This window comes from Saccopteryx leptura, chromosome 5 (genome assembly GCF_036850995.1).
Source record: "Saccopteryx leptura isolate mSacLep1 chromosome 5, mSacLep1_pri_phased_curated, whole genome shotgun sequence".
Lineage (NCBI taxonomy): Eukaryota > Metazoa > Chordata > Mammalia > Chiroptera > Emballonuridae > Saccopteryx > Saccopteryx leptura.
In genome coordinates this window covers 120134029-120159785 of record NC_089507.1, presented here as the reverse complement: position 1 = coordinate 120159785, position 25757 = coordinate 120134029, and the positions used below count along the sequence as shown (strand labels likewise).

The following is a 25757-nucleotide window of genomic DNA, read 5'->3' as shown; positions in this document are numbered from 1 at the left end:
CACCTAAAAAAAAATTTACAGTGTACACACTATATATTATAATCCTATTTTCAGAAAGTTACTGTATTTTTCACTCCATAAGATGCACTCTTTTCCCCAAAAATTCGAGGAGGAAAATGACTGTGCATCTTGTGGAGCGAAAAATACAGTATTTTATTAAATATTTTAACACACCATTTGGGTCAGAATATTTTTTTCTTGTTTTCCTCCTTAAAACCCTAGGTGTGTCTTATGGTCAGGTGCATTTTATGGAGCAAAAAATATAGTAATCTGAATCTTGGTAAACAGTGAAGCCGGCACCCACACCCAGTTGTCTGTGTCCTTAACCGCAAAGTGTCGAGCCTCTAAAATAGCTACTGCTTCCAGATCTGAGAGGCAACAATCCCACCATGCTAAGGGCTGTTTCCCCATGTTATAGAGACCATTTTACGTAAACAAAACAAAATAAATCTCTCTTGTGTTAAAGTACACATGTGATTTTGTTTGTTTGTTTAAGATAATCATCACAATGAAACAAGGAACACCCATCATAGAGAGTGAAAACTCTAAAAATAAGTGGAGATAAATTTGAAAATTAAATTACACCAAATGGTCATAAGGTTTATAAATATTTTAAAATCATATTGGAAAAATGACTACTATTTAAGATTAACTGGTTAGTTGGCATTTGGCTGATATGACACGTCTTGCTTATTTTCATAAAACGGAAAAGAATGAAACCACTTCCATCTCTAGAGATTCAGTGGGAAAGTCTCCTCACCACAATAGGACTCTGCAAGAAATGAGAGAGGTACTTCTCACTGAAGTGCTGCCCATGTGCCAGACAGTCCGCTGTCACAGAAAGATGATGTCAGCAAGCCCCTGACCAAAAACCACTGTCAGGTGGTGGGAGGGAAAGTAGGGGTGTTCCGTTTCTAAGAATTCCTTAATTCTTTCAACTTAGACCAAAATATGCATTGATAAAAACGAGAGGAGTAGCATAAAAATCAACTTTCTTGACATAGCATGAAATTACAAGGTTATGTTTTGGTGGCCTCACATTTCTTACACAATATCAAACGCCTTGTCTTACTTGGTCACATTCTCTTTGCTGATGGCACACTTCCATATCGCCCCTGTGACTGCAGCCAGACGTTCTTTATTGTCAGTGTTATTGAGCAGACTGGCCAGGGGTCTGAGTCCTCCGTGCAGCCTCACTAGGTCACGGGTTTCCTCATCTTCTGCACACTACACAAAAAGTCAAGTCACAGGCTGTCAGTGAGCAAGGTACACAAGACTCCAGTGACTGTCAAAGAGGCTCCATTCCAGCCCGAACCCCCGTGAAGAGCAGCCTAGGCCGGTGCTGAGGGCCCACACACCTGGTAGATCGCCATGGCACAGTGCTCCTGTAGCTGCTCGTTCTCGCTATTCAGGTTCTTCACTAGATTTTCAATGATCCTTTCTGCTTTGATTGCAGCTCGGTAGTTTTCCTAGGAGTATGAATGTAAATATTGATGTACATATAATGCATGCATATAAGTGTCTATTTATATTTATTAATAGTTACACTGAATAGACTTTCTTAACAAACACACTAAAGTCCAAGGTTAACATTATCAATATAACAAAAAGATAATTTAGTCAACATTTTCAAAAATAAATCATACAAGTAGCAACTTAGTTAATATTAGAAAGAGCAACTTGGGCCCTGGCCGGTTGGCTCAGTGGTAGAGCGTCGGCCTGGCATGCAGGAGTCCCGGGTTCAGTTCCAGCCAGGGCTGGAGAGGTGCCCGTCTGCTTCTCCACCCCTCCCCCTCTCCTTCCTCTCTGTCTCTCTTTTCCCCTCCCACAGCCAAGGCTCCATTGGAGCAAAGATGGCCCGGGCGCTGGGGATGGCTTTATAGCCTCTGCCTCAGGCGCTAGAGTGAGTTGCAACAGAGCTATGCCCCAGATGGGCAGAGTATCACCCCCTGGTGGGCATGCCGGGTGGATCCCGATCAGGCGCATGCGGGAGTCTGTCTGACTGCCTCCCCATTTCCAGCTTCAGAAAAATACCAAAAAAGAAAGAAAGAAAGAAAGAAAGAAAGAAAGAGAGAAAGAAAGAAAGAAAGAAAGAAAGAAAGAAAGAAAGAAAGAAAGAAAGAAAGAAAGAAAGAAAGAAAGAAAGAAAGAAAGAAAGAAAGAAAGAAAGAAAGAGCAACTTGGTTTGGGATTTGATCTAATAAAATTTTAACTTCCTGAAAAAAAGTCTTTAGCAGTCATACTACCCTTACAAATTGTTTTTCAGCTAAAGAAATTCAAAGCAAAGGAGAGTCGGGAAGCAGAACTGGCCCTGGTACCTCTGAGGCACACTCTTGCAGTGTTCCCACCACCGGGATCATCATGTTTTCATGAGATGTCTTCAGCAAGCGGGCTAGCAATGGGATCCCGCCAGCCTTCCGAATGGCTTCTTTATTTGCGTAACTCTTACTGCAGCTCCACAGCGCTAGTGCCCCACAGCGAGCCACTTCCACGTCTCTGGTGTCATACAGACTCGCCTGAGCAGGTTCTGCAGAACTCTGTGCACAGTCGAGGAGAGCAACCTACAAGACAGACCAACACGAGTCTTCCCAATAAAACTTAACGCATCCCTCGATAGCTTCAGGGCTGCGACCAGGCTCACCTCCACCAAATATAAGAGGATATTTTAAAGTTAATTTTCATACTACACAGCAGTCAGTGAAAGCAAAGAAACAAAACCCTTCAAAACTCCTTCCTCCAGGCTTGGGAGCTTTTACATTTCTTTCCCACAAGAAATTTATTCCCACCAAGACAGTATTTTCTTAACACAGCTGTAACATTCCCATTAGTAAGACTTGTAAACCACGTCCTCAGCCCTAGTATCTCAGAAAAGTAGGCTCCCTAAAGTCACTAGAACTTTCTAATGAGAATGAAAAGGTCTATACACACTGTCAAAATCATGAGACCCACCTCTGCCTGCACTACAGAAACCACCTGAAGCCAGTGGCACAGGCTCCTCTCTGTCCTCTGCAGTAAACAAGCCGCTAAAGACAGGCAGCTCATATGGATGCAGCACCTGACAGGTGCTGGTAAAGGAACTGGAACCAGGCCTCCCAAAGCTGTCTTTATCATATGCATGTCTACTCCATTCTTCTCTCTCTGCAGGTCAAATTCCAGGGATGCTACCCACACAGTCATGACCATCAACCCAAGTGTAGAAGGGAGTAGCCTGGACTAAGCAGAGCCTCTGATTCCTATATCCAAATTCCTGGGAGAGATGCAGCAGAAGCAGCCCGAGTCAGGTGGAAACCGAAGGTCTAATGAGTTATGGCCCCAGGAAGGATGTAGGTGGGGAGTATTTACATGGCTCTCAGGTACCTACTGGAGACAGGATAGCAACGTGGGAGGAAATTCTAAGACAATGGATTGAACACAAGGCAGATAGTTTAAAGTATCTGTCTGCTACAATTATTCTTCATTATCTATATGAAGTCCAAACCTTGTAGCTCATTGGATGGGTGGTCACTGCGGTCGTCTGTCTTCACCTCTTACCACGTGACCCACTTCACCGAGGTCTGGACACATTAAAGAAAGCACTATGCTTTCCAAGCACTCACTGTTGTTTCCAAGCAATGCGCCTTTACCAACACAACTTCATCTTCCTCAAATGGCTTTCCCTGGTGCATCTGCCAGACAAACACCTACTGACATGTCAAGACTCAGCAAAGGCAACCTCTCTCCCCAGCCTTTCTCAACTTTACTCCTCAAAGAAGAGTCTACTGACCACCCTCTACTTTGTCCCTCCACTCATCCCAGGACTGACTTCCATGAAATACCTAATACTCACACTTATACTTTTAGTTGTGCCTATATACCCTCTGCCCTACCACCATGAGATCACGATGTGACTGTAGTCAGGAACATACCTTTATTTATATTCGTAAATCCACCACCTTGTTCTGTATTTGATACACACTTCAAGAAAAGACTACAATGGTTTTCAGTGACAGGGTCAAGTATACTGTACACACAGAGGAGCATGCAAACTGACCAAGGGCTAACAGCACTGGTTCCTGCAATGTGTCTGGGCCGATGCATTCTCCCTGCTCATTCAGACACCAGGTCTCCTCTCCAGACTGGTCCTCCAACTCCACTGTGGCCTGTCTGCTCCGATCTTGACCTCTGTCCCTTGCTCTGATGCCATAACCAGTTTACTGCTCCATCTCTGCATTGGTGACCTCCCTCATTTCCAGTTTTACTTGGGGACTCCACCCTTCCCCAACACCTAGCAAACTGAAAGTGGATCCCCAATCCTAGCTCTTTCCAGATGTGTTCTCAATACAACAATGTAATTTTGTTATTAGTCTATTTATTATTGGTCTTTCCTATACCTGATTTAACTACTGTTAAAAATTAAATTAAGGCCCTGGCCAGTTGGCTCAGTGGTAGAGCATCGGCCTGGCATGCAGGGGACCCGGGTTTGATTCCCGGCCAGGGCACATAGAAGAAGCACCCATTTGCTTCTCCACCCCCTCCCTCCTTCCTCTCTGTCTCTCTTTTCCCCTCCCGCAGCCAAGGCTCCATTGGAGCAAGGACGGCCCGGGCGCTGGGGATGGCTCCTTGGCCTCTGCCCCAGGCGCTAGAGTGGCTCTGGTCGCGGCAGAGCGACACCCCGGAGGGGCAGAGCATCGCCCCCTGGTGGGCAGAGCGTTGCCCCTGGTGGGCGTGCCGGGTGGATCCCGGATGGGCGAATGCGGGAGTCTGTCTGACTGTCTCTCCCTGTTTCCAGCTTCAGAAAAGAAAAATAAAAAAGAAAAAAAAATTAAATTAAGCCTGACCAGGTGGTGGCACAGCAGATAAAGCGTTGGACTGGGATGCAGAGGACCCAGGTTCAAAGCCCCAAGGTCGCCGGCTTGAGCAAGGGGTCACTGGTTTGCTGTAGAACCCCCAGTCAAGGCACATATGAGAAAGCAATCAATGAACAACCAAGGTGCCACAATGAAGAATGGATGCTTCTCATCTCTCTCTTCCTGTCCGTCTGTCCCTATCTGTCCCTCTCTCTGTCTCTGTCACAAAAAAATAATTTTTTTTAATTAAAATGTGTGTCATCATCTTTGCTAGATTAGTGGCACTGTCCCAATTCCAGACCACCACATATGATGTCTAAGACTTCTATAAAAGCACATTTTAGTTTTACACTACATTTTTTTTCTTAAAATTCTGAGAGAAGTTTCAGTGGAAAGTCACATCATCCTACCATATGATTTCATTATTTAAGCAGAATAATAATAATCATAGTAATAATTATCTCTTCCTCAAGATTCTATTACAGAAACTTTCAAACATACACAAAGGCTGAAAAAATTGTTCAGAACTGTACAGTAATAACTACACACTGATCCATAAGTCCACCTTATTTTTGAAGCAATTAATTATAATTTATAGTGCTCTACAGATTACAAATGAAAACAACAGAATCTCTTTCAGTAAATTTTTAAGCACTTTTCACTGTGTGTGTATTCACATTAAATGTACATTAAACCAATATATATATAATTATTACCTCTCTATCTGTGTAAGGAATGGATGGAACCGAGCTGTGGATGGCACTGTGATGTGTAAGACAGGCCTCTCATCTCGGAACTGAAACTCAGAAGTGGCAAGTACAGGCTGTGGAACAGACACAGATCTGCTGACCCTTCCTGAGGAGGTGGGAGATGCTCTCCACACTGCACTGGACTGAGGTCTCTCCTGCTAGGGCAAGGTGTTGGGCAGAATGGTAACCTTTGTCTTTCATTGGCAGTTATTGAAGTAATCATGTATTTGATTATAAAGTATTTCTACAACAAACTGGCATATATTGGAAAACAGAAGGAAAATTTGGTGATCATTTCAGAGAACACCCCTATGAACAATTTTCTGTATTTATTTCAAGTGTCTTTTCCATACTTTTTAGGCATGTCTTTAACAAATGGTATCAGAGGTAGTATCGGTTTTTCATCCTGTAATGGTTCTATATAACATTAAATATACATCTACTCCTTGTTACTAAATAAACTTCCAAAATATGATACTGATGGCTAAAAATAGGTATTTCCTATGGATATACTGCAAATTATTTTACTAATCTCCTATCATAAAACACTGTTTTCAGTTGTCACTCTTATCAGTGACAATAAAATAAATAACTACCTGCACCCCTGTCACCTTGGGGAAAACCCTCATGGTGAGATCACCACACTGGAGGGCAAGGGGTACCAGACTGCCTCTAAGGGCCTGGCTCTCACCACCTCTGAATGACATTGTACACAGACATGAATGTATCCCTACCAATGTGACAGGTGAAAATTGACACCTCTTTTTTTTTTTCTAATTTGTATTTATTTGCAAAATAAGGTTGAACATGGTTTTTGGCCACTTGCTAACATAAATACACAGAAATAATTCTCAAGGACATGGTATATCAAAAGAAGACTCCCTGAGTGTGCCCTGTGGTTATTAACGTCCAGGAGTGGCCCCGAGGACAGGAGGGAGGTGGAACCTCCATGGCAGCTGGGGGGCTGCTGCTGGCATCAGCAGTACTCACCAGTTTAGTGATGCCCTGTGGTTATTAACATCCAGGAGTGGCCCCAAGGACAGGAGGGAGGTGGAACCTCCATGGCAGCTGGGGGGCTGCTGCTGGCATCAGCAGTACTCACCAGTTTAGTGATGCCCTCGTGGTGTCGCACTGCCCACCGGGCTCTTCGAAACTTGGCAACATTCGCAATTGTCTCAGCTGCTAAACATTTCAGAATCTTATGTGGAGAATCAAGTATATTAACCATAATTGGTAAGCCCCCAAGGTCAACAATATTACGTCTGATTTGAGGATTATGACTGATTTCCTTCAGGATTTTTAATGAACCAATCTAAATGAGAAAAAGAAAAAGGTTACTATATAGATGAATGTGTGCTTAATACAGAACTAGTGCTATATTTTTAAATATTCTAAGTCAAACAAAAACCCTTTCCCAACTATGTTTGTTTGTTTGTTTGTTTGTTTATCTAAGAGAAAGAGAGAGATGAGAAGCATCAATTCTTCATTGCGGGCACCTTAGTTGTTCATTGATTGCTTCTCATACACACGCCTTGCCCAGTGGGCTCCAATTGAGCCAGTGACCTTGGGCTTCAAGCCAGGGGCCTTGGATCATATCTATGATTTCACGCTCAAGCCAGCAACCCCACACTCAAGCAGGATGTGCCTGCATTTAAGCCAGCAACCTCAGGGGTTGGAACGTGGGACCTCTATATCCCAGTTTGACACTCTAACCACTGCATCACCACCAGTCAGGCCCTAATTATGCTTTTAGAAAAAAGTTTCTATTGCAAACTATTACAAATAGCCTCCATATGCACCTTCCACTATATAAAGAAACACTCATCATTAAGAAGCCCACACTTGGATGACGTCAGAAAAATGGCGCCATAAGGAGCGACACATATAAATCTTCCCCAAAATTCAACAAGATCTTCAACCAGAGACAGAAAAATCTATCCTTGGAGCCTCCAGAAGTTCCACACTAAATGCGAAGATATGGTTGAGCGAAAAATTGACTAAATATATAATCAACCCCGAAGGAAATAAGGAGGAAGAAACACTCCACCTTCCTCACTGACCTAACTAAGAGCTGCTTTCACTGGGAACTGAGAGTATAGGAACTAAGGCGAGCATAGGGTGTGAATAGTACCAGGCTGTGGCACAAATGTCTGAACCAGGCTGTGGCACGGACATCCAAGCCAAGGAAAAACTGTGCTTGTGGCAACCCAGTCAACACAAGCTAACGCTCGTGTCAAACCCAGACAAAGAAAGGCACTTGGGACAGCCATCCGCCGGATCTCCCGGTCGGCGTGCGCAGATACTGGGCTAGAGATTCCTCCTAGAGCCCCGGGAGTGGCGCCCGTGTTACTGGACAGAGGGGCAGAGTCAGAAGCCTTTCTGTGGGCTCAAACCAGAGTCTCAGGGTCGCCCCTGCGCCCCAAAAAGCAGCGGGCAGGGAGTGAGTGGGAGCAAAATTTCCTACACTGGAACTTCTCCGTGTGGGCAGGGCACCTCACCCGGAGTGAGAGGCTGCCGGCCCGATATCCTGGCCGGCGAGCGCGGATAGTGGGCGAGAGATTTCCCTGGGAGTGGGCACCCGTGTTCCCGGACAGAGGGGCAGAGTCAGAGGTCTTTGTGTGGGCCGAAGCCCTGCCTGATTATACTACCGGCTCTGACTGATTGAGCCTGCTCTGAGTGGGAATAGAGTGGGGATTTGCCAGCTCTTTGAGCCTCTTACTCTCCAGGCAGAAGCAGCAGCAACCCCATAGCTGGATCATCAGGCTACTAATTCAGGAAGGAAAGAGTAGGAGAAAGGCTCCAGGAACATGGACTCTCTCATTGGCAGAGCCTGCAAATGCTAATGAGCCTCGACTTGCAACGAGACTGAAGCCCAATATATGACATCGCCATAGAGACTTATCAACTGCAAACCTCTACCTAAGCATGCCACAGGGGCAGAACCCGGGATACAGAGTCACTGACCAGGAAGAGGGAGAGAAAAGAAAAAGCAAGAAGATAACCTCTGAAAATCAAGAATAATCCACAGACTTTATAACCTATCCCATTTTATTATATTTGTTCATTTGTTTCTCTTATCTTCTTGTCTTGATTATTTTCTTCCTCTTCCAATTTGGTCATTTAATTCTCTGCTGGTCTTACTCTCTCCTCTCCTTGAACTACACTACCCATAAGTGTCACATCTCCCATTATCTTTTCTTTCTTCTTCCTTTCTCTCTATGAGGGTTGCACTCCAAAACCTTTAATTCCCTCTCTCTCCTTTTATTCTTTTTTCTTCTTTTTGTGTTTTCCTCTTTCTTTTTTTTTTCTCCCTCTATACTAGTTTCTTTTTTTCTTCTTTACTTTTCCTCTCATTCAATCCTCAATCATGAACAAATTACTTTATCTGGGACTCAAATTTTTCTTTGTGGCGCTTTAGGGGTTTTTTACTTCGCTTTTTTAACTCACTAGCAGTGCTGCCAACCCTGGCTCTCCATTTTATCTAGTTCTTGCTCCACTAAATACAATAGTAATTTTTAAATTTTTTCCCCTTTTTCCTGTTTCCCTCTTATACCTCTCATCATATCTCTTAGTCAACCATCACCTAAAAGAAAATCATTTTATTCTTGACCCAAATTTTTCCTTTTTTGAATTTTGTGGGTCCATATCCCCTTTTTTGCCCCTTTATCACTTCTCCCCAACTTAGGCCCTCCGTTATAGGTAGTTTTTGTTCTACTTAGCACAATATAATTCACAGTTCACCACAAGATTTTCTAAAGAAGGAGGGGAGAGGAGAGGAGAGGAAAAAAAAGGGAGGGGAGAATAATAATTTTTTTATTTATTCTTTTTTATTTTTTTAACTTTTTATTCTTTATTAATTCTCATTAATACTATCAACAAAACCACCCTCAGATGCCATTAAGGAAAAGGAAATCGAATATCATGGATACAAAAGACAGAGAGGCAGCACAGATAAATGAGGAAAAATCTATGGAGAAAAAATTTAATATATTGGAAACCTTGGAGTTTAACAACAGAGAATTTAAAATAGAAATCCTAAAAGTACTCAGAGATATACAAGAAAACACAGAAAGGCAATTTAGGGAGCTCAGAAAACAACTCAAAGAACACAAAGAATATATTTCCAAGGAAATTGAAACTATAAAAACAAATCAAACAGAGATGAAAAACTCAATTCACAAGCTGAAATATGAGGTAACAAGCTTAGCTAAAAGAACAGGCCAGATAGAAGGTAGGATTAGTGAAATAGAAGACAAGCAACTTGAGGCACAACAGAGAGAAGAAGGAAGAGACTCAAAAATTTAAAAAAATGAGAAAGCCCTATAGGAATTGTCTGACTCCATCAAAAAGAATAACATAAGAATAATAGGTATATCAGAGGGAGAAGAGAGAGAAAATGGAATGGAGAACATATTCAAACAAATAATAGATGAGAACTTCCCAAACCTGTGGAAAGAACTAAAACCTCAAATTCAAGAAGCAAACAGAACTCCAAGTTTTCTTAACCCCAACAAACCTACTCCAAGGCACATCATAATGAGATTGGCACAAACCAATGACAAAGAAAAAATTCTCAAGGCAGCCAGGGAAAAGAAGAATACAACATATAAAGGAAGGCCCATTAGATTATCATCATATTTCTCAGCAGAAACTCTATAAGCTAGAAGAGAGTGGACCCTAATATTTAAAGTCCTGAAAGAGAGGAAATTTCAGCCACGAATACTATACCCATCAAAGCTATCCTTCAAATACAAAGGAGGGAAAACATTCACAGATATAGAAAAGATGAGGGAATTTATCATCAGAAAATCCCCACTCCAGGAATTACTAAAGGGGGTTTTCCAACCAGATAAAAAGAACAAAACAAAACAAAACCACAAGTAAAAGCTCCACCAAGAACACAATAAAACCAAATTTAAACTGTAACAACAAAAAAAAAAGGGGGGGAGAGGACAGAGATTTACAGTAGCAAAGGACGATGGAGTGCAAAAGTACTCACAAGATAGTGCACTACAATGAACAGGGTAGGAACCCTTTTCATTACTTAATGGTAACCACTATTGAAAAAACCACCACAGAAGCACATGATTTAAAAAAGACAGCAACAGAGGAAAGATGTATGGAATACAACCAAACAAAAACAAAAGATAGAAAAACGAAAGAGAAGAATCAAACAAGACACAAAACTAACAGAAAGCAATGTACAAAATGGCAATAGGGAATTCACAAGTGTTGATAATTATACTAAATGTAAACGGATTAAACTTACCAATAAAAAAGCACAGAGTAGCAGAATATATTAAAAAAGAAAATCCAACTGTATGCTGCCTACAAGAAACTCATCTAAGCAACAAGGATAAAAACAAATTCAAAGTGAAAGGCTGGAAAACAATACTCCAAGCAAATAACATCCAAAAAAAAGCAGGCGTAGCAATACTCATATCTGATAATGCTGACTACAAGACAGCAAAAGTACTCAGAGACAAAAATGGTCATTTCATAATGATTAAGGGGACGCTGAATCAAGAAGACATAACAATTCTTAATATATATGCACCAAAGAAGCCCACAATAATGGAAAGAACCAGAAGAGAAAGAGAAAAAGCAGAGAGATGAGAAGAGCAGGAGGAGAAGTAGCCAGTGGTCAGTAATCATAGCGAGTAAAGACGGTAACCAAGTGCAGGAGTGCCAGACACCAAGCACTGAGACCCATGGGAAAGTATAAACAAGGTCCCCCACCCACTGCGACAAAGCTACTCACTTTACATTTGACTTCATCTGTATCGAGTAAATTGATTAAAACTTCGAGGCCTCCGACATCCCTGATTGCCAACTGGCAGGTCTCTTGCGCCAAGTTGAAATCCTTCATAGAACACAATGCAATCACCGTAGCAGTCTGGTTTCCTCCCTGCGAAAATGCCATGCCACAGAAAGGTTAAACAAGATCACCCTCTGAACAGCTATGAATCCATGAACTGGGAAATATGTCTCCCCATACACACCGCACACTACCTTTTTTAAAAAAAGTTCTCTGAGTGGTTACAATGTGTTAAATGAATCACATAGAGCTGAAGCACAAAAAAGCTATACTGAGTGTCATAAACATAATTTAATTAAGAGTCAACATGGAAAGGTGGTCTGTCTGCTTTAGACAGCTACAAGATTAGGCAGTATGAATGTATTAAGTAGAGTCCGGGAGCAAGCCTGGGGAGCAGCTGAGAGTGGTAGGTTTTATGTGGAGGCAACAGGCAGTTCCAGCAGCTCTTGAGCTGTGCCATGCAAACCATGTCTGAAAACTATTCTTACAGATGTACGCGTTCTTACATATGCATGCACACATGTTCTTACAACAGGGAGAACCTGGAGAAAGCAAAGAGACCACACGGGAGGCATACAACAACCCACACTGAGAACAAGAGAGGGTAGAGTAAGGGCTCTAGGGTGGTTATAGGAGAGGCAACTCCAGGCCCTGAACAGTTATCCCAGTTGGTTAGAGCGTCATCCTGAAACAACAGGTTGCAGGTTCTATCCCTGGTCAGGGCACACCGGAAACAGCCAATGAATGCACAACTGAGTAGAACAACAAATGAATGCTCCCCCCACCCCACACACACTTTCTCTCCCTTCTTCTCTCTGTCTTTCTAAAAGTCAATCAAATAAAAAAAATTAAGCCCTGGATAGCTGGGTTGGTTGGAGCATTGTCCTGAAGCACAGAGGCTGCCTTTCAATCCCTGGTCAGGTTGCATATAGGAACATAGATGCTCCTGTCTCTCTGTCTCTCTCTCCCTGTCCATCTCTCTCTAAAAAAGAGAAGGAACTCTACTAGTAACTGGTGATGATGCAATAGGACAATGGGTAGCTGAGGAAGAAGACAACAAAGCTTCACTGTCATGAGTGAGCTGCTGGCCCAGCCTTGAGAATCATGCAAATCAATGTCTGTTTAGCTAATCCAACACATGCAGGGTAGTGGGAACTGTTCCTTTGAGATAAAACCATCTGTGAGATTAAAAAAAAAAATTTAATGACTGATCAGTGAAACTGACCTGCCAGGAAATTAAAATCAGAATTTGTTTCAGGACATTGTAAGCAATGTCCACTGATCATTAATGCCTTGAAAATCTTCTGAAGAACATAATATAGTGCATGTTACTTCTACTGATATTAGAACTAGTTGGTAAATAAGAGGTACAGTATAAGCACTAAAATAGTTCAAAAGACACAAAAGCTACGAATAAACTATTTTGTAAAAGGTGCTCATAAAAGACAGCCTTGGATTTCTACCCTAAAACATAGTACCAACGACCTTAAAGAAACCTTTCATCCTTTTTAGGGGTAAAGATACCTACACATTATGTGTTTTTTCACTCGCTAACCATTCATTCATATTACTATATCTATTCTAAATATGTACATATATGTAATGTATGAACTTAGTCCCCCCAAAATGAAAAATAAATTCAAGATGCCCAACCCCTTCCATATCACACACGTGCACATGTGCAAATCCTGTTAAATTCCACACACTGTGTTACTTTTTAAATAAACTGAAGGCAGGCATCATAAGTGGAGATAGAAAGGTTTAACCTTCCCTCTTACTCCTTTCCAGAAAGTTTCTTCCACATTTCTAAAAATATTATGAACCACTGTACTGTGGGGACACCAGGAACTATTCCCACTCTATGCTAATTTTCCTTTTGAGTAATCTAGGCTGTCCTCTACACTCAAAGGTAAGTTTAGAATGACAAGAGCCTCAATGTTACTATTTATATTTAAAATAATAAGTTTTGTTCTTATAGCTTTTACATTTTTTTTTCCAGGAAATCAGAAGATGTCAGGAGAAATTTTAACACCACCAGTTTCCCACAGTTTTTCGAAACATAAAATAATAAATCCTCTATGCACCACTGTCAGCTTCATAAACTCCATTGTTTGGGGGTCCAGGACCACCACACGCAAGCACTTCTGGGGCCTCTTTTAGAAGAACAAAAGGCAGATGTTTTGAAAATCATAAAGGACCTAAATAATACAGAAAAAAAAGGCAAATCAAAGCAAAGGAGAAAAACAATTCATTACACAAGGCTTCTTTTTTGAATTTAAATGCTTACAAGGAGCCAGAAAGTTGCTCTGGGGAACCTGAAGGAAATAGAGCCAGGTTCCAACATTAAAACAGCAAACCAAGAGCTTCAGTTAGCAAGTTCTTTAAGCAGCCACATCAGACTCAAGCTCGCTGGAAAGCAAGATGTCAGACAACATGTTGTGCCTCTGTAGCTCCGAGTCTCTCGCCACGGGCCCTGCTCCCTGACAGTCTCAGCTGCACTTGACCGAAGACCTTCTTGACTGCTTCTCCTGCATTATATTTTCTTTGGTAGCAAATGTATGTACCCTTTATACACTCAGCACAATCGTTTCCTATTTCATTTTTTAAGGTCTCTCAAATTTTTCTCTTCTAGACTATTGCTACCCTTTGAACTTTTATTTCATTATTTACACTGTAACCAATGAAATATATATTAATATGTGTATATATATATATATTTTTTCAGTAATGGAATTCCTGCAGATGCCAAAAAGGTAAGATTATATATTTTTCTGAATTATCTCTAGCCATTTGTGAAGCCAAAAAATGGAAAATTTACATTTGTCATTAAAAGTTAGATACTGAAAAAAACTTTTTTCTGTAAATCAAGAGCTTTTACTGAAAATCTGGAAACATATTCATAGACGTGAGGGATTTTCTTTTTTTTAGAAGAGTTTTATATTAGGGAAAGTTAGTTTTTCCACATTTCAGGATTTAGTTCTACCCTTGTCACTGACCACAGTCCCCAAAGGATTATAAATCTTTCAGAATGAATACCAGAGAATTGGAGCCAAAATATTCAACCTACAGAGCCACAAATGTTAGCCAATTGCTATCCTTTAAATACCAGCTATGTCACAGGATTTCCAGTGTTCACTCTCCTCTACCCAAGGCCGTAAACATCTGACCGTGCAGCAGCGCTACAAATAGGCTCCTTTTCTCATTAAGTCCCCCGAGAATGAAATTAGTCCTCAATCCTTATTTTCACTTCTTTTGGGTGGGGGGTTCTTTGGCTTCCTTTCTTTTTTCTTAATGTTTTTATTGATTTAAATTTATTGTGTTTACATAAATTCAAGTGTCCTACCGAATACATCCCCCTCCCCATGTTCCCCTCAACATCCTTCTTGTCCCCCTTCCCCCAATACCCTCCCCCTTCCCCCTAGAATTTGCTGTCCTGCTCTCTATAAAACTGTTATGTATATACAATTTCACTAATCTCTTCCCTTCTCTGATCCCATCCTCTCATCCCCTTTCCCTCTGTCCACTTTCCCTCTGGTCCCTTTGATCCCGCCTCTGCCTCTATTCTGTTCCTCAGTTCACATTGTTCATTGGGTTCTTCAAATGAGTGAGGCCACATGATACTTTTCTTTCTCTTTCTGGCTTATTTCACTTAACATGATAGTTTCCAGGTCCATCTATGTTGTTGCAAAAGATTTCCTTCTTTTTCATGGCCCCATAGTATTCCATTGTGTATATGTATCACTGCTTTTTAATCCACTCGTCCACTGACGGACACTTGGGCTGTTTCCAGATCTTGGCTACTGTAAACAATGCTACAATAAACATGGGGGTGCATTTCTTCTTTTGAATCAGTGATTTGGTATTCTTAGGATATATTCCTAAAAGTGGGATGGCTGGGTCAAAGGGCAGTTCCATTTTTAATTTTTTGAGGAATCTCCATACTGGGTTTTTGTTTTTGTTTTTGTTTGTATTTTTCTGAAGCTGGAAACGGGGAGAGACAGTCAGACAGACTCCCGCATGCGCCCGACCGGGATCCACCCGGCACGCCCACCAGGGGCGACGCTCTGCCCACCAGGGGGCGATGCTCTGCCCCACCGGGGCGTCGCTCTGCCACAACCAGAGCCACTCTAGTGCCTGGGGCAGAGGCCAAGGAGCCATCCCCAGCGCCCGGGCCATCTTTGCTCCAATGGAGCCTTGGCTGCAGGAGGGGAAGAGAGAGACAGAGAGGAAGGGGGGGTGGAGAAGCAAATGGGTGCTTCTCCTATGTGCCCTGGCCAGGAATCGAACCTGGGTCCCCCTCACGCCAGGCCGACGCTCTACCGCTGAGCCAACCGGCCAGGGCCATACTGTTTTCCACAGTGGCTGCACCAGTCTGCATTCCCACCAGCAGTGCAGGAGGGTTCCCCTTTCTCCACATCCTCTCCAACATTTATTATGTGTTGTTTTGTTAATGAGCGCCATTCTGACTGGTGTGAGGTGGTATCTCATTGTGGTTTTAATTTGTATTTCTCTAATGATTAGTGATGTTGAGCATTTTTTCATCTATTGGTCATCTGTGTGTCCTCTTTGGAGAAGTGCCTTCTCATTTCTTTTGTCCATGTTTTATTGAATTGTCTTCCAGGTATAGAGTGTTACAAGTTCTTTATAAATGGTTATTAATCCCTATCAGACGTATTATTGAATATGTTCTCCCATTGTATGGATTGTCTTTTTATTTGTTCTTATTGTCTTTAGCTGTGCAAAAGCTTTTTAGTTTGATATAGTCCCATTTGTTTATCCTGTCCATTATTTCACTTGCCCGTGGAGATAAATTAGCAAATATATCGCTGTGAGAGATGTTGGAGAGCTTACTGCCTATGTTTTCTTCTAAGATGCTTATGGCTTCATGACTTACATTTAAGTCTTTATCCATTTTGAGTTTATTTTTGTGAATGGTGTAAGTTAGTGGTCTAGTTTCACTTTTTTGCAGGTAGCTGTCCAATTTTCCCAACACCATTTAATAAACTGTGTTTACTCCATTGTATGCTCTTACCTCCTTTGTCAAATATCAGTTGTCCATAAGGTGTGGGTTTATTTCTGGGTTCTCTGTTCTGTTCTATTGATATATATGCCTGTTCTTATGCCAGTACCAAGCTGTTTTGATTACTATGGCCTTGTAGTATAATTTGATACCAACCACTTTATTCTTCATTTTCAAGATTGCTGAGGTTATTTGGTTTCTTTTTTGGTTCCTTATAAATTTTTGAAACATTTTTCTATATATTTAAAGTATATCATTGGTATTTTAATTGGTATTGCATTAAATTTATAAATTGCTTTGGGTAATATAGACATTTTAATGATGTTCATTCTTCCTATCCATGAACACGGTATATGCTTCTATTTTTTATCTTCCTTAATTTCTTTTATCAATGTTTATAATTTTTGAGTACATGTCTTTAACCTCCTTGGTTAAATTTACTCCTAGGTACTTTATTTTTTTTGGTTGCAATAGTGAAGGGGAGAGTTTCCTTAATTTCTCTTTCAGACAGTTCACTGTTGGTGTATAAAAATGCCTCTGATTTCTGAATATTAATTTTATATCCTGTCACCTTGATGAATTCATTTATCAGGTCCAGTAGCTTTTTGACAGAGACTTTAGGGTTTTCTATGTATGGTATCATATCATCAGAAAATAATGATAGTTTTACTTCTTTTCCAATTTAGATGCCTTTTATTTCTTCTACTTGTCTAATTGCTGTGGCTAGGACTTCCAGAATATGTTGAATAAGAGTGGTGAAAGGGGGCACCCCTGCCTTGTTCCTGATCTTAAGTTGATTGCTTTTAATTTTTGCCCATTCATTATGATGTTAGCTGTGGGTTTGTCATAGATGGCCTTTATCGTGTTGAGGTATGTTCCCTGTATTCCTAATTTGCTGAGAGTTTTGATCATAAATAGATGCTGGATTTTATCAAATACTTTTTCTGCATCTACTGATATTATCATGTGATTTTTCTCCTTCCTTTTGTTTATATGATCAATCCCATTGATTGATTTGCAAATATAGTACCAGCCTTGCCTCCCCAAAATAAATCCCACTTGATCATGATGTATGATTTTTTTCATGTATTGCTGGATCCAGTTTGCTAATATTTTGTTGAGAATTTTAGCATCTAAATTCATCAGGGTTATTGGCCTATAATTTTCTTTCTTTGTCTTGTCTTTGCCTGGTTTTGAATTGAGAATTATGCTCACCCCATGAAAGGAACTTGGAAGTCTTGCCTCCTCTTGAATTTTTTGAAATAGCTTGAGAAGGATAGAAATTAGTTCTTTGAATATTTGGTAGAATTTGCCTGTGAAGCCATCAGGCCCAGGACTTTTGTTTTTTGGGAGTGTTTTGATAACTGTTTCAATCTCAGTCGTAATCGGTCTGTTTAGGTTTTCTGATTCTTCCAGACTAATTTTTGAAAGATTATATGTTTCAAGGAATTTTTCCATTTCACCTAGGTTGTCTAATTTTTTGGTGTACAATTCTTCATAGTATTTTCTTACAATCCTTTGTATTTCTGCTGTGTCAGTTGTTACTTCTCCACTGTCATTTTATTATTATTATTTTTTTAACAGGGACAGAGAGTCAGAGAGAGGGATAGACAGACAGGAATGGAGGGAGATGAGAAGCATCAATCATCAGTTTTTCGTTGTGACACCTTAGTTGTTCATTGATTGCTCTCTCATACGTGCCTTGACTGTGGGCCTTCAGCAGACTGAGTAACCCCTTGCTTGAGCCAGCGACCTTGGGCTCAAGCTGGTGAGCTTTTTGCTCAAGCCAGATGAGCCCGCGCTCAAGCTGGCAACCTCAGGGTCTCAAACCTGGGTCTTCTGCATCCCAGTCCGACGCTCTATCCACTGCGCCACCTCCTGGTCAGGCCATTTTATTATTTTGAGTCCTCTCTCTTTCTTTCTTGGTGAGTCTGGTTAAAGGTCCATCAATCTTGTTTACCTTTTCAAAGAACTAGCTCGTGGTTTGATTGATCCTCTGTATTGTTTTCTTAGCCTCTATGTCATTTATTTCAGCCCTGGTCTTTATTATTTCCTTCCTTCTACTTCCTTTGGGCTTTACTTGCTGTTCTTTTTCTAGTTCTTTTAGATGCAAAGTCAAGTTGATCATTTGAGCTTTTTCTTGCCTTTTTTTTTTTTTTTTTTTACAGAGAGAGAGAGGGATAGACAGGAACGGAGAGAGATGAGAAGCATCAATCATTGTTTTTTTGTTGTGACACCTTAGTTGTTCATTGATTGCTTTCTCATATGTGCCTTGACCATGGGCCTTCAGCAGACTGAGTAGCCCCTTGCTCAAGCCAGCGACCTTAGGTCTATGCTGGTGAGCTTTGCTCAAACCAGATGAGCCCGCGCTCAAACAGGAGACCTTGGGGTCTCGAACCTGGGTCTTCTGCATCCCAGTCTGACGCTCTATCCACTGTGCCACCACCTGGTCAGGCTTTTTCTTGCTTCTTCAGATATGCCTGTAATGCTATGAACTTCCCTCTCAGGACTGCTTTTGCTGTGTCCCACAAATTTTGAGTTGTTGTATGTTCATTTTCATTTGTTTCAAGGAAATTTTTTATTTCTTCTTTGATCTCGTTGTTAACCCATTCGTTATTTAATAACACGCTAGTTTCCAATGTTTGAATGTTTTTCAGTTCTTCTGTTGTAGTTGATTTCTAGTTTCATGCCATTGTGATCAGAGAAGATGCTTGTATGATTTCAATCTTCTTAAATTTATTGAGACTCATTTTGTGTCCTAATATGTGGTCTATCCTAGAGAATGTACCATGAGCACTTGAAAAGAATGTATATTCTGCTGCTTTAGGGTGAAAGGTTCTGAAGATATATATTCAATCCAGTTGATCTAAGGTGTCATTTAAAGCTGCTGTTTCTTTGTCAATTTTCTTTCTTGAGGATCTATCCAGTGCTTTGGGGAAGGGGTATTGAAATCCACTACTATTATAGTATTACTGTTGATCCCGTCCTTGATGTCCATCAAAATCTGCTTTATATATTTAGGTGCTCCTATATTAGGTGCATAGATATTTATAATGGTTATATCTTCCTGTTGGACAGCTCCCTTTATCATTATGTAGTGACCTTCTTTATCCCTTTGTTTTAAAGTCTATTTTGTCAGATATAAGTATTGCTACCACAGCTTTTCTTTTATTTCCGTTTGCATGAAATATTTTTTTCCATCCCTTTACATTCAGTCTATGTGTATCTTTTTTTTTATTATTATAATTTTATTTTTTTAATGGGGAGACATCAATAAATCAGGTTACATATATTCAAAGATCAACAAGTCCAGGTTATCTTGTCTTTCAATTATGTTGCATACCCATCACCCAAAGTCAGATTGTCCTCTGTCACCTTCTATCTAGTTTTCTTTGTGCCCCTCCCCCTCCCCCTTTCCCTCTCCCTTTCCCCCCTCCCCCCGTAACCACCACACTCTTATCAATGTCTCTTAGTTTCACTTTTATGTCCCACCTACGTATGGAATAATGCAGTTCCTGTTTTTTTCTGATTTACTTATTTCACTTCGTATAATGTTATCAAGATCCCACCATTTTGCTGTAAATGATCCGATGTCATCATTTCTTATGGCTGAGTAGTATTCCATAGTGTATATGTGCCACATCTTCTTTATCCAGTCGTCTATTGACGGGCTTTTTGGTTGTTTCCATGTCCTGGCCACTGTGAACAATGCTGCAATGAACATGGGGCTGCATGTGTCTTTACGTATCAATGTTTCTGAGTTTTTGGGGTATATACCCAGTAGAGGGATTGCTGGGTCATAAGGTAGTTCTATTTTCAGTTTTTTGAGGAACCACCATACTTTCTTCCATAGTGGTTGTACTACTTTACATTCCCACCAACAGTGTATGAGGGTTCCTTTTTCTCCACAGCCTCTCCAACATTTGCTATTACCCGTCTTGTTAATAATAGCTAATCTAACAGGTGTGAGGTGGTATCTCATTGCAGTTTTGATTTGCATTTCTCTAATAACTAAAGAAGATGAGCATCTTTTCATATATCTGTTGGCCATTTGTACTTCCTCCTGGGAGAAGTGTCTGTTCATGTCCTCTTCCCATTTTTTTATTGGATTGTTTGTTTGTTTGTTGTTGAGTTTTAGGAGTTCTTTGTATATTTTGGATATTAGGCCCTTATCTGAGCTGTTGTTTGAAAATATCATTTCCCATTTAGTTGGCTTTCTGTTTATTTTGTTATCAGTTTCTCTTGCTGAGCAAAAACTTCTTAGTCTGATGTAGTCCCATTCATTAATTTTTGCCTTCACTTCTCTTGCCTGTGGAGTCAAATTCATAAAATGCTCTTTAAAACCCAGGTCCATGAGTTGAGTACCTATGTCTTCTTCTATGTACTTTATTGTTTCAGGTCTTATGTTTAGATCCTTGATCCATTTTGAGTTAATTTTAGTACAGGGGGACAAACTGTAGTCCAGTTTCATTCTTTTGCATGTGGCTTTCCAGTTTTCCCAGCACCATTTATTGAAGAGGCTTTCTTTTCTCCATTGTATGTTCTTGGCCTCTTTATCAAAAATTATTTGACTATATATATGTGGTTTTATTTCTGGACTTTCTATTCTGTTCCATTGGTCTGAGTGTCTATTTTTCTGCCAATACCATGCTGTTTTGATTGTTGTGGCCCTATAATATAGTTTGAAGTCAGGTATTGTAATGCCCCCAGCTTCATTCTTTTTCTTTAGGATTGCTTTGGCTATTCGGGGTTTTTTATAGTTCCATATAAATCTGATGACTTTTTGCTCTATTTCTTTAAAAAATGTATCTTTTGTTTTCAGATGGGTCTCTTGTAGACAGCATATGTATGGGTCCTGTTTCCTTATCCATGCAGCTACCCTATGTCTTTTGATTGCAGCATTTACTCCATTTACATTTAAGGTTATTATTGATATGCAGTTGTTTATTGCCATTTTATTCTTCAAATATACATTCCTATTTTACTAGATTGTTTTTCTCTTTGTTCTCTTTACAACAGGCCCCTAACATTTCTTGCAGCATTGGTTTGGTTGTAATGAATTCCTTGATTTTTTTTTTAATTTGGGAAGCTTTTTATTTCTTCTTCAATTTTAAACCATAGCCTTGCTGGATAAAAAAGTCTTGGTTGTAGGCTCTTGTTTTGCATTATTTTGAATATTTCTTGCCATTCCCTTCTAGTCTCAAGTGTTTCTGTTGAAAAGTCAGAAGTCATTTCTGTGGGGGCTCCTTTGTAGGTGATTGACTGCTTTTCTCTTCCAGTTTTTAGTATTCTTTATCTCTTAGCTTTGGTATTTTAATTATGATGTGTTTTGGTGTAGGTCTCTTTGGGTTTCTTTTTGCCAGGACTCTTTGTGCTTCTTGAACTTGTGCTACTTTTTTCTTCATCAATTTAGGGGAGTTTTCAGCTATTATTTCTTCAGTCAGGTTCTCTATCCCTTGTTCTTTCTCTTGTCCTTCAGGAACCCCTATTATGTGGATATTGTTTTTCTTCATGTTGTCACAGAACTCTCTTAGAGTTTCCTCAATTTTTTGATCCTATTTTCTTTTTGCTATTCTGTTTCTGTGCTTTTGCTTATCTTGTTCTCTGAATTGCTGATTCGATCCTCTGCTTCATCCAGTCTGCTTTTAATTCCTTCTAGTGTTGTCTTCATTTCTGATATTGTGTTTGTCATTTTTGTCTGATTCTTTTTTATGATTTCAATGTCTTTTTTGATGCTTGTTATCTCTTTGTTTAGGTGCTCATTATGTCCTTCTGTTGTTTCTCTTAGATCCTTGAGCATCCTAACAATCATTATTCTAAACTCTGCATCCAGTATCATGGTTATTTCCATCTCATACAGTTCGTTTTCTGGGGATTTCTCTTGTTGATTCATTTGAATTTCATTTCTCTGTCTTCCCATTTCATCTCTGTATAGACTACTCCTTTAGATGTGTTGTTTGTGTAGCTAGCTGAGTATAGGGTTGGTGTTGTCTGCCTCCAGCTTTCAGTTGTATTGTCTCTAGATCTTCTTGGGTTGACCTCAGCTGTTGTTTGTAATCTATTGTGGGCTACTTGTCTGCTGCTATTGCTCTTTTTGCTATTTGTGTCAGCGTTTTTTAATGCCTTAGCTGGGTCAGGTGTGAGGAGCCTTTCCTTAAGATACCACTCTAACTAGGGTTGTCAGATCCTGAGATGATGCTCTCTGTATCTGGCTGCTGGATGTACCAACCCTGGACCTCCCTGGTCAGAACCTGGCACAGACCAGTGGGGGTCACTTCTTATGACCGGTCCTTAGCAACCTTCTTGGATCTACAGGCAATCCAGAATTTGTGGCTGCCTCTGCTGGGCCCTGATGCCACTGTAAATATCAGCTGCACTCCTGGGCTGGTTTTTATGTACTCTTGGCCAGTGTGTGTGGCCTCTCTATTTCCAAAGTGTGGTCTTTCTGCTGGCCCCCACTGCTGCAGCCTCCTCGGGCACTCAAGCACTGGCACTGCTGGGCATGTGGGCTTGCGGGCCATAGCTCAGGCTATGGTGGGCCAGGTGATACCTCGCCTTGCTGGGCTTCGCCCCCTGTGGGCACAGGGCTGCCTCTCCAGACTCTGCCCACCATGAGCGTGTGGGACACCTCTTATTTTCATTTCTTTATCACGTATTTGCACTTGTGAGGTTTTCAGAGCTAGAAAAAACAGTGAAATGTTCATTTCACTCACTTCTGAAGGGTTTGGAAGAATGCTTCCAATAAGCTTTTCTACTTCTTAAATTAATGCACTTCTTTTGCTGGTCATCTTCCTGCTTCTTATCAGACATCTCCTGGTTTTGTCCACCTTCAGGTATTCTGTAGCTGACATACCCTTCCAGGACCAGGAGACATTCATTAATTGTCACAATCAGTTTTTCTTTCTTCTCTCTTTTTTTTCAGTGAGAGGAGGGGAGATAGACCCCCACATACACATGCGCTCTGACCTGAGTCTACCCAGGAACCCTGCCTGGGGCCAATGCTTGAATCAATCAAGCCATTTTTTTGCACCCGAGGCTGATGTGTTTGGACCAACCAAGCTATCCTTAACCCCTTGGGGCCTATGCTGGAACCACTCAAGCCACTGGCTGCAGAAGGGTTAGATGGGAGAAGGGGCAAATGGAAGGGGAGAGAAGCAGATGGTTGCTTCTAATGTTTTCTCTGACCAGGAATTGAATGCAGGATGTCCATATGCCAGGCCAACACTCTATCCACTGAGCCAAACTGCCAGGGCCCACAATCAGTTTTTAAGCATGCAAAGGTTGAATAAATGTTGCTTTCTCTAATTTTTCTCATAATTTCTTTAGACAAAATGAATAGAGGATATTTTTCTAATGTTGTTCATTGTTGTAAATAAAATCTTTGTAATAAAATGTATTACCCTATTTACTATATAAAACAATACCCACCCCCATCCTTGTTTACTGCTGATCGCGACCAAATAAACATTTATTAAGTTGAAATGAAGAATGTATTCAAGATCAAATCAGGAAGCAAGCTGCCTCAAATCACTTCTGTCTTTTTTCATTCAACAAATTTCCATACTTAGTATTCACCAAGTCCAATGCTAAGCCCCTGAGACATCAGGAGCACAAAAACAAATACAATATTTGCTTCCATGAAGCTGATAGTTTAGCAGACAAGAAAGATTTTCATTTTTTGAGGTCCATTCAAATATATGTAAACTTGAAGTATGAGAAGTGCTACAGGGAGAAGGGTATTGAGCTGTGGCAGCCCACAATAGGGGACTTAAACCAGGTGGCAGCATCAGAGAAGTTTCCTTAAGGAGACAATGCCTGCGCTGGGGCCCAAAGAGCAGAACTTGTCCTGGAGGAGGGAAGTGATGAAAGGTACGTCAGCCAGAGGGAACAGCATGTGCAAACACCCTACAGTGGAGTGGAGCATGGCATGTTGAAGACCTAAATAAGGCTAGTGTGACAAAGACCCTCATGTTGTTGGCGTGGTCTAAGAGAGCAAGATGGGCACAAGAACCAGCTGAGCCACCAGCCCAGGGTAAGAATTTTAGTCTTTATTAAAATTTGATAGGAAATATTCAAGGGTTGCTTTTGGGGGGAGGAGATTTTTAAGAAAGCATTCTGGCTGAAGGGGCCCCGGGCCAGAGGGAGCAAGTGTGAGCATGTTGAGAACACTCCAGTTCTGGCAGCTACAAAGAGAAGGGGATCACTTGGGCTAGGAGGCCTACATGATTTATCATGTGTTATAAAAAATTAGAGTAAATTTGCTCAGAAAAGGATGCTATAAAACTAATAGATGAACTCTGACAAGCAACACACTCACAGGGTCACAACCAGCTTACTCTCAGAGCCCCATATGACCACAGTGAGATGAGAAGGCAGGCACGGCATGACTGGGAACACAGGACCCTCTTTTCCTGTTCCCCACTCTTGTAATCAGGAGGCACTGGGCGAGACCTGGGGAGGTGACACAGCCACCACGCAGCCATCCAGCTGGATTTCTACTTTTTCCTCCAAACATGCCACTCAGCAAAAGTGAGTCCCTGCCAATGGCTATTTATTAATGATGACAGAAGGCCTGGTGCCCAATGTAAGGGTTTGGCTTGCAGATGCACTTCATCTCCCAGGATCAGAAATGGCAAAAAGTCAATGTTCAAAGTGAGTGGCATATAACCACATAAGTCATGGTAGTAAAATATATTGCTTTGCCTTCTGTTTATTTGCAAATTAATTTTATACTGATGATTCAGCCCTCATAAACTTAAAACTCAAGAGATGAGACTAGAGAACTCCAGGAAGGAAAATGAGAAAATACTGTTCCAGAAGAAAGAAGAAATATGACTCAGACTGTGTATTATAAGCTTGCTGAGAATTTTTATTTGGAATAGGTAAAGAATAATGCAATGATTCCGTACACATTCTTTTTAAATAGCCATGGAACATTTATAGACATTGACACTACTGGAATGTCCTCATTTTACTAGTCATTAAAATGAGATAAAATTTGTATCAAGTAACTATTTTCCTAAAAAGATTAGAAGAATAACTGAATACTTACGATAATTAATAAAATGGTTCAGTAAAGTGGCTGCACACAAGGGCAACATTAAAAAATAAGTAATTCTCCATACACTAAGAATAACAAATAAAAATGTGTAATCTGAAAAATGTTCCCATGCCAATATTAGCAAAATAATAATAACAAAAATATCTCAGTAAATCTCAGAACAAATGTTTTGTAAATATATGGGAAAAAAACTAGTAAATTTTATTAAAGTACACAAAGGATTAAATAAATGAATGGTCAAAACATATAGGAATAGGAGAACTCATTTTTTTGTCTAGTCGTC

The 25757-nt window shown here is 40.6% G+C and overlaps 1 protein-coding gene across 6 annotated transcripts in view; it reads right to left on the bottom strand.

The window, feature by feature from the left end:
* The window catches only part of ODAD2 (outer dynein arm docking complex subunit 2), a 224608-nt gene that overhangs the window by 119957 nt on the left and 78894 nt on the right, over positions 1-25757 (bottom strand). For all 6 annotated transcript variants that reach the window (XM_066386871.1, XM_066386873.1, XM_066386872.1 and 3 more), the window contains 5 exons: positions 11337-11483; positions 6678-6887; positions 2319-2561; positions 1359-1469; positions 1073-1227 (listed from right to left, as the gene is read on the bottom strand). In XM_066386871.1, the coding sequence (XP_066242968.1) occupies positions 1073-1227; positions 1359-1469; positions 2319-2561; positions 6678-6887; positions 11337-11483 (866 nt within the window). The remainder of the gene's footprint in view (positions 1-1072; positions 1228-1358; positions 1470-2318; positions 2562-6677; positions 6888-11336; positions 11484-25757) is intronic.